This window comes from Olea europaea, unplaced genomic scaffold (genome assembly GCF_002742605.1).
Source record: "Olea europaea var. sylvestris unplaced genomic scaffold, O_europaea_v1 scaffold680, whole genome shotgun sequence".
Taxonomy (NCBI): Eukaryota; Viridiplantae; Streptophyta; class Magnoliopsida; order Lamiales; family Oleaceae; genus Olea; species Olea europaea.
This window is the reverse complement of record NW_019265184.1, coordinates 630715-639817: the sequence shown is the minus strand read 5'-3', so window position 1 is coordinate 639817 and position 9103 is coordinate 630715. Positions and strand designations below refer to the sequence as shown.

General features: G+C 38.6%; 1 protein-coding gene across 1 annotated transcript in view; it reads right to left on the bottom strand.

Moving 5' to 3' along the window:
• Positions 1 to 1106, bottom strand: part of LOC111390400 (cytochrome P450 78A7-like) — a 19106-nt gene extending 18000 nt beyond the window's left edge. Inside the window, exon 1 of the mRNA XM_023015437.1 lies at positions 37 to 1106. Within this exon, the coding sequence (XP_022871205.1) occupies positions 37 to 1029 (993 nt within the window). The 5' untranslated portion in view covers positions 1030 to 1106. The remainder of the gene's footprint in view (positions 1 to 36) is intronic.
• Between the last annotated feature and the right edge of the window lie 7997 nt (positions 1107 to 9103).

The window sequence follows — 9103 nt, the reverse complement described above, 5'->3', positions numbered from 1 at the left end:
GGTGCAACATGCATAAGATATGAAACTGGAACATACCCACAGAACAGCAATCATATCATCTTCATTCAGCTTCTCTTCGCCCTCCAAATTGAGCAAAACATCAACAAAATCATCAGTATCAGTAATATTTTCGCTTTCGTTTTTCAGTTTGTGTTCTTCAATTATTCCCTTCACCAGTTTTCGAACCCGTGGGACGAGTTCTTCGCAACGAGAAACAATCCTAAACGGGTCGTAGAAGTAAGAAATCCACGGCAAATAATCTGAAAAATTGAAAGCACCTAAAAGCTCAAAACCTTCTCTAATCATGCCTTTCAGTTCCTTAAGCTCCTCGCTATCCCCAACCTGGTCATAACGTTTACCAAAAACGCTCCCCATTATGTTATTTAAGGCTGCAGCTTGTAAATGCTTCCTTAAAGAGACTCTCCCGTGGAGTGTCTGTTCACATTCTATGTTCCTCAACATGGTGGAGCAGTCCATTTGACGGCCTGCTTCATGCGCCGCAATGCGGCGGGGAGCGAAGAGGTGCGAGGCGGCGATGCGTCTGAGGAGCCTCCAGTAGGTTCCATTAGGAGCAAACCCAATAGCTCGGCTAAACATCAGGCTCTTAGCCGACTGTTTAATAGGCCGATCAGCAAAGTGAGGTGAGTTCAAAATCTCTTTTGCTATAAGAGGGTCAGAAGCCACAACAACAGGGGTGGCACCGAGGCTGAACGCCATGAGCTGCTTAGCTTTGCAAGCTCCAGCCATAGCGGCTAAAGAGCGGTGAGCCAAGCCACGGCTGAGGTTAAACAGGCTTCCGAATACTGGTAAACCTCTCGGCCCGGGGATTTGAACAGCTCCATGTCGATTTCTGCCATTTTTCCAAGCTGAGCCGCCAGGAGAAATAACCCATGTAAAAACAGCAAGAAATACGGAAGCCAGTGATATTGCAAGAAGTATATACTCATCTAGAATAATTTTAGAGCCAAGGAATGCAGGTAGAGTGAAAACCCACCAGCTAGAATCCTTAGACACCATACCCAAATCCATTTTATTGCAGTTCAAAGAGAGGAAAAGATGGAGGAATACAAAGCGAAGTTGAGAGAGAGCGCGTTTGTGTAAGGATTAAAAGCAGCGAGGGTATTAATAGATGGTAGATGAAAGGGTGATTAAGGCGGTGTAACAGCTGCTTATAAATATGATTTTATTTTATTGGGAATTTGTGAAGTTTTACTTTTAAATGTTTTAAACCGAAAAATCACATTTTTTTTTTTTTTCATTTGTAATTTTGGGGGGCCTTTTCTTTTTAATGGGTCAAAAAGCTAATGATTATTATTTTATTTCCATTCATAGTGAAAACGTTTTCAATTCGACCATTTATTGAATTTGAGCTAAATAACCGACAATTCAACTATTTTTTTGAGTTGCATTTCGTCATGTATTATCTCTAATAGATCTGTTATCAATCCATGATTAATATGAGTTTCATTGTTTTCTTGCTTCAGTAGTGAATTTAAAAGTGATTAGGAGACAGATTCAATCTTGAAATATTATTATGTATAACTAAAGAGAATGCAGTATAGTTTCTTTTGCTTTTTGTGTACTTTATGACTTTAGACTAACAATTTGTTTGTGAGTGATTTTTTTGTCCAAAAAATTAATTTTTTGATCGTTGTTTCACTATTTCAATCGTCATATTTGACTTTTTCTCTCATAGGTGGACTCCACTTTTCTCCTAACGATCAAAAAATCAATTCTCAAAATCATTCCCAAACAGGCTTTAAAATAAATTTATACTTTAGCATCTTTAGTTGGAGGTGAGGTCCAGACCCTCTCTAAACCTATAGAGTATTTTCTTGCATTATTGATAAAACATGTCACTGATTCTAAGTTAAATAAAATATAAGCTTGATCAAGATAAAATCATTGATTCAAGCTAAGTTAGTATGTTTTGAGGACAAAGACTACATCTTTATTAGAAGACAATAGCAAAGGTGTTAACACTCTTTGTCTTATTGTTGATCCTCTATTTCACTAATACCGTAATGAAAAGTTAAGATTTTGTTGATATTGCATAATGTTCAAACTTTAGACTTCAAAAGTATTTAAAGTTGAAGAGAATGGTATTTGAAACAATTTTTCAGGTACTAAACATTACGTTGATTATTACGATGTGTTAAACTGAACCTCCTGAAAATAAAACATGTCATATTTATCTAAATAGTGATCAATTATTCAGATGAGCATTTCAAATATGATATCAATCAACCAACACAAATCATACTTAAAAGAAGACATCATGAATTAAAAATGGAAATTAGTGATTTATATTATCATCTCACACTAATGAATTTAGCCTAACGTGTTAATTACAAAAAACAAGAAAAGTAAGGTATTGATTATTCATCACTCATAATTCATAATTGCGAAGAGAAGTTAAAGAATCAATTTCGCGTCCCTTGAATTGCTTCAATTGAGTTTTCAATTAATTTCAAGGGAAGTCTTCAATCTTTGATGTTTGTTGTACTGTCTCTCTTCTTTAAGTTGTGTGTTGAAGAATAACGATTTTGGCCTCCTTTTTAAGGTCCAAAGCATGAGCTAAGAGCATTTCCAAAAATCTGTTGAAGTAAAAAAGAAAATAGAATCTTGCTGTAGGAATGCATTATATGATCGCAGAGTACAATACAATACGAGGCATTGCATATTGCTCTCTACTTTTGAATTCTTTGTGCTTGCAATTAGATTGGCTTATGCCTTGCAATTGCAAGGCACAAACATTAGATTTGTCCAAATTGGTTCTCGATTTAACTAATCCATTAAGCTCCAATCCTCTCTAATTACAATTTAAGCCTTTCACCTTTCAAATCAAGTCACTTTGATTACCATATTCCAATTTGTGCATGATTCAAGCCATTTTCTTCCGTTTCGTTCATTTTCTCCAAAAGCCATTTGGGTTTTGTCCTAAATAAATAATATATACAGAACATTCAACAATAATTCTCTAAAAACACTTCTAAATATTGATTTTCAACGGCCTAAATGTATAATTTATTCTTATCACCCACAAATCACTCGCATGCAGCCAAGCAATAACAGGATGGATTTCAACCGTGCTTATTTTATTGGTGATATCTCAATTCCACGATTGCACTATTGTATGTTGGCAGCAGATTTAAGATAGTTCACTCTGGAGAAGGGGAAAATCGCTTCATTGGAGAAGCTGAAAAAAACATTGAAGGCTATGTTTCCTCCCTAAAATAACATCAAAATTTTAGAATCATTGTCAAAGATCTCGTTCCTTTGATGTCTACACTACAGCTATATGTTTTTTGGCCAAGTTTCTAGTTTGTATATATTGTGCGCGTCTTGAGTGCATACCAGTGACATTATACTGTTTTTGTATATACAAAATATTTGAGTCTTAATTTCACCTCTTAACAAGTCATTTATAAATTTGAGCTCTATTAAGAGGTTCTCGAGGAGAAGGATACTAAAACCTACTTTGATCTTCCAAAAAAGAAGAAATGGTTTCCATTTAATCCCTTGTTTGAGTCCCATTTTTTCATCAAAATGTATTTTTGAACAATGATTTGGCCAAATTTCAATCACATTTTTTAATAAAATAATATTACACGCTATTTCTTAATTTTCTACCACATATTTTCCATCATAACACTATTGTAAAATACATTTTTTGAAAAAATGTGGCTCAAACAACCCTAATTAGACAATGTCTAAATAGCACCAATTTTCCAACAATGTACAAGGGTTGCCATCTACATGATGGAGCATGTTCTAGGTCATGGATAGAAATTGTTCGTTAATAGTGCATTAACTGTCTTGTAAATGTAGGGATGGCAAAAAGGCTCGAGGACTCGGGCCGCTGGTGGCTCGGCCCGCAAAAAGCTCAAGCCGGCTCGACTCGAGGCTCGGACCGAGCCCCATCTTGGGGTGCCAGGCCGAGCCCGAGCCAACCCGTGTGGCTCGTGGGTCGACTCGCAAAAAAAAAATTTGTTAAAAGACAGCAAGCTGCTGCCTTTTAAGGAGAAAAAAAAAGAGGGAAAAAAACATGCCGGCTCGGCTCGGCCCGGCCCGTTTTGGCTCGGTAAGGCCCAAGTCGAAAGCTCGGGCCAAGCCTTGATTTTTTGGCCGAGCTTTTGCTGGGCTCGGCTCGGGCTAAAAAAAGCCTGTTTTCAAAAAGCTCGAGCTGAGCCCGAGCCTTGATTTTCGGCTTGCGAGCCTGCTCGACTCGGCTCGTTGCTATCCCTATGTAAATGCATCAAAATCGATCATCAACTATCGACATCGCAATTCCATTTCCCACTTTCACGTCAGTATTCTCCAATAATGTCTTCTTATAGATAGATACTACCTTACGTAAAGGATCCTTGATCTTAGCCCTAAAATCATTGTCATAAAATTAGTCTACAGGAGCATATCATGGACATGATTAATCTCAGCTCTAAAGTCATGGATATACAACCAATCTAAAGGCACAAATTAGGGACACGACTACTGTAAATTTGCTGTTATACCTTGTATATTGATTCACAATTAACAGGCTTCCTAGTATAGCTTTTTTTTGTTGAACCCTCGTTGTAATGTGTATGTAGAAGTCAAATAATTTTAATACATAAAATATATTCTTACACCACAGCATTTGTTTTTCTATATGGCATCAGAGTGTTTTGACTCTAACGAGTACGATCCACCTGCTTCTGCCATGACTTCTACGGCTGTCTTTCACTCGATTGGTGGTCAGACTTTTGAACAATCTTTAATCTCCATAAACACTAGTCAATTACAGTACCTCAAAACCTCCAGCTACCCATCCTGGCATACTACTTTCTCTTCTCTCCTCTTTGGGTACGGTCTTATAGGGTATCTTGATGGAACCCTCCCATGCCCAATCGTACCCACCAAAAACACTTCAGCAAATGATGTTGCAGCCTATGCTCGCTGGTTTAGACAGGATCAACTCCTCTTGAACACCATCTTGGTATCTGTTTCGGAACACATTGCGCATCTCATTACTTCAGCAAAAACCTTTTGTGACGCTTGGGACAAGCTTCTTCGCTTGTACGCCAACAAGTTACAAACACGCGTCATGCAACTTAAAGAGGTACTCACTCTCTTGCCGCGTGGTGACAAACCCATTACTGACTATCTCCACAATATCAAATGCATTGTGGATGAGCTGGCTATCATTGATGCTCATCTATCTGATGATGACATTACACTCTGTCTTGCATAGGCTAGGTCCCGATTATCGTGACATTGTTGTTCATGTCCGCACTCGCACCACTTCCTTGACATTCGAGGAATTGCACGACATGCTTGTTGGTCATAAGACATAACTCAAATGTCTTGAAACTACTACCAATACGTTGGTTGTTACAACGAACCTAGCTACATGTGGCAATTTCACCTATTGTGGTCGTCGCAATGACTTCACTCGAGGCACTCCATCGAGTCAGCATCGACTCAACTCATCCCGTGATGTTTTTCGCAAGCCCAAGTGCCAATATTGTGATACTCTTGGCCACACTACTAAATCTTGCCCATAGCTGTCTACCTCGACCTCTGGTGCGGCCAACTATGTTGGTAAATCACTTGCTAAGGACCAGAAATGGCTAGTTGACTCTGGTGCTTCTTACAACATCACATCTGATTTGTTTAACCTCTCCATCCACTCAGAATATGGTGGCACTAATGAAGTAGTAATTGGTGATAGTAGAGGTCTATCAGTTACTCATGTTGGCTTTCTTGGCCTTTCTTATCCCTCACGTTCATTTCATGTTACCAATACTTTATGTGTTCCTGAAATGCATAAAAATCTATATCTGTTTATCATTTTACCAAGTCCAACAATATACTGATTGAATTTCATCCTGATTATTTTTTGTGAAGGATCGGACTACAGGGGCGATACTGATATGTGGTGATTGTGAAAATGGTATCTACCCTCTTCCGCCAAAACACAGTCATCAATTACTGCCAATGTGGGAGAGTGTACCTCCACTAACACTTGGCATCGTCGTTTGGGTCATCCTGCTCACAAAATTGTTTTTCACATTGTTAAACAGTTTTCACTTCCTTTATGTAATTCTGTTTCACCGAATAATTTATCCTCATGTCGTTTCAATAAAAGTCATAAATTACCTTTCAGTACTAGCTCCGTTGTTAGTCATAATCATCTAGAATAAATTTTTTTGATGTATGGGGTCCCACACAAATTCAATCATATGATGGATATCGCTATTATGTGATCTTTATTGACCACTATACTCGCTATTGTTGGTTTTTTCCCATGCACCAAAAATCTGATGTCTATTAAATCTCCACTCACCTAAAACCTGTGTAGGAAAAACAGTTTGATCAGCCAATTAAAAATTTCTACACAGATAATGGTGGTGAATATATCAAGTTAAAGACACATCTTTTAAATCATGGGATCAGTCATCCTATTACTCCACCTCACACACCTCAACATAATGGCATCTCAGAAAGATGACATCGGCACATTGTTGAAACTGGAATAACCCTCCTTTACCCAAGCCATCTTATTTACTACATATTAGCCTTATAATTTTCAAACAGCCGTGTACCTCATCAATAGACTCCCATCCCTTGCCGTAAAATATAGTTCACCCTATGAACGTCTGTTTGGCACATCACCAAATTATCTCAAATTACAGAAATTTGGTTGCTTATGTTTTCCTTGGCTTAAACCCTACGCTGGTCATAAGCTCGATTCCAAATCTCGTGCTTGTACTTTTCTTGGATACCCTACCTCTCAGAGTGCATACAAGTGCTTAAATTTAACAACATCTCGACTTTATCTTTCTCGCCATATACAATTCAACGAAAATGAATTTCCCTTTCTTCGCTTAAAGCCACCTTCTAAGCCTATCCACACGGGTCCACCCACTGTGGTCTTGCCCTACCTATCTATTGTTCCAATATATGTGCCCAACCCATCCTCCGATCCAGTTGATGAGTCCTTCTCCAAACCAGACCATTCATATCACTCATAGCAACAACCATTGGATCCGAGTCCTTCGCAGACTACATTAGCCACTGCTTTGGACAATAGCCCAAGTGCTACATCTGGCCCGCCAAAACCTGTAGCACCGGTCCGCACTCATGGCATGATTACATGAGCCATGAATAACATCTACCGACTCAAGCAAATATACCAAGTGTCCAAACATTCACTACCACATGCTCTTGAGCCCACTTGTGTATCATAGGCTATGAAGAATCCTCTTTGGCGCTAGGCCATGAATGAGAAATTTACTTCCCTATTGAAACATAGTACTTGTACCCTTGTCGAGAAACTTCCTTATTATAATCCCATTGGTTGTAAATGCGTGTATCGCATCAAGCGAAAACCAGAGGGCAGTATTGACCGTTATAAAGTATGATTAGTTGCTAAAGGGTTCCACCAACGACCTGACTTGGATTATAAAGAAATTTTTTCTCCTATTGTCAAGCTAACTACAATCCGCACGGTACTTACTCTTGCAGTGTCTAAGGGTTGGCCTCTTGGTCAACTAGATGTTAACAATACATTTCTCTATGGCGCTTTGATCGAGGAAGTTTACATGACTCAACCAGCTGGTTTTGTTGACCCCACCGCACCTCATCATATATGCAAGCTTCATTGCTCTCTCAATAGACTCAAACAGGCCCCGCGGGCTTGGTATCATGCATTAAGTAATTGTCTCATTACAATGGGGTTTTCTCAATCTAAGGTCGACTCCTCCCTATTTATCTACCATATGGATGATCTAACAGCATAATAGCATATTTTCTTATTTATGTTGATGATCTTATTCTCATAGGAAATTCAAACACTTTTATCCAGCAGGTTGTCACTTCCGTTGGCAAGGCCTTCTCCCTCAAAGATTTTAACCCATTGAATTTCTTTTTGGGTGTTGAAGTTATCCCCACCACCGACGGTATATTTTTATCTCAACATAAGTACATTAGAGAATTACTCTTTAAAACAAGCCTTGATAATGCGAGAGAGATATTGACCCCCATGTCTACCTCTGATGTTCTCCGCCTAGATGACGGCACAACCACTGTTGATTGCATGGAGTATCGTCAAGTTATTGGTTCACTTCAATATCAATCTCTTACAAGACCCGACATTGCTTTCCCAATTTCTTGCCTTGCTCAGTTTTTGCATAGACCAACGGTGACACATTAGACAATAGTTAAACGATTATTACAATACCTCAAAGCGACTCTTTATCATGGTCTACGGCTTTGCAAAACCAAAGGTCTTCATCTGACTGCATATTCTGATGCTAACGGGTAGGCAATATGGATAATCAAACCTCTACTTCAGCCTACATTATTTATCTCGGCAACATTCCTATATCTTGGAGAATGCAAAAATAGCGTGTTGTTGCCCGCTCCTCCACTGAAGCTGAATATCGTGCTCTTGCAACCACTATTTCGAAAATAGCATGGCTTACTTCCCTCTTTCAAGAACTCCAGGCTGCTACACCAAAATTATATTGTGACAATATTGGTGCCACTCAGCTTAGCTTTAATCCTATTCAACATTCTCGTATGAAGCATATTGCCATTGATATTTATTTTGTTCGAGATTATGTTAACAAAGGCCTGCTCAATGTATCTCATATACCCGTGATCAACTTGCGGATCTCATGACGAAGGCTTTATTAAAGTCCCACTTTCAAGAGCTTCGTACCAAGATCGGTGTTGCCGATGAAAGCATCGTCTTGTGAGGACGTGTAAAGGATCCTTGATCTTAGCCCTAAAATAATGGTCACACAACTAGTCCATAGGAATAAATCATGGACTCGATTAATCTCAACTCTAAAATCACAGATATACAAGCAGTCTAAAGGCACAAATTAGGGATGCGGCTACTGTAAATCTACCATTATACCTTGTATATTGATTCACAATTAATAGGCTTCCTAGTATAGCTTTTTTTGGTTGATGTATATATACATTGCAGTCCTCACTGTAATCTGTATGTAGAAACCAAATAATTTTAATACATAAAATATATTCTTACACCACAGCAATTGTTTTTCTATACCTTATAAGACTTGGCAAGATAATATCTCCCGCAGTTATG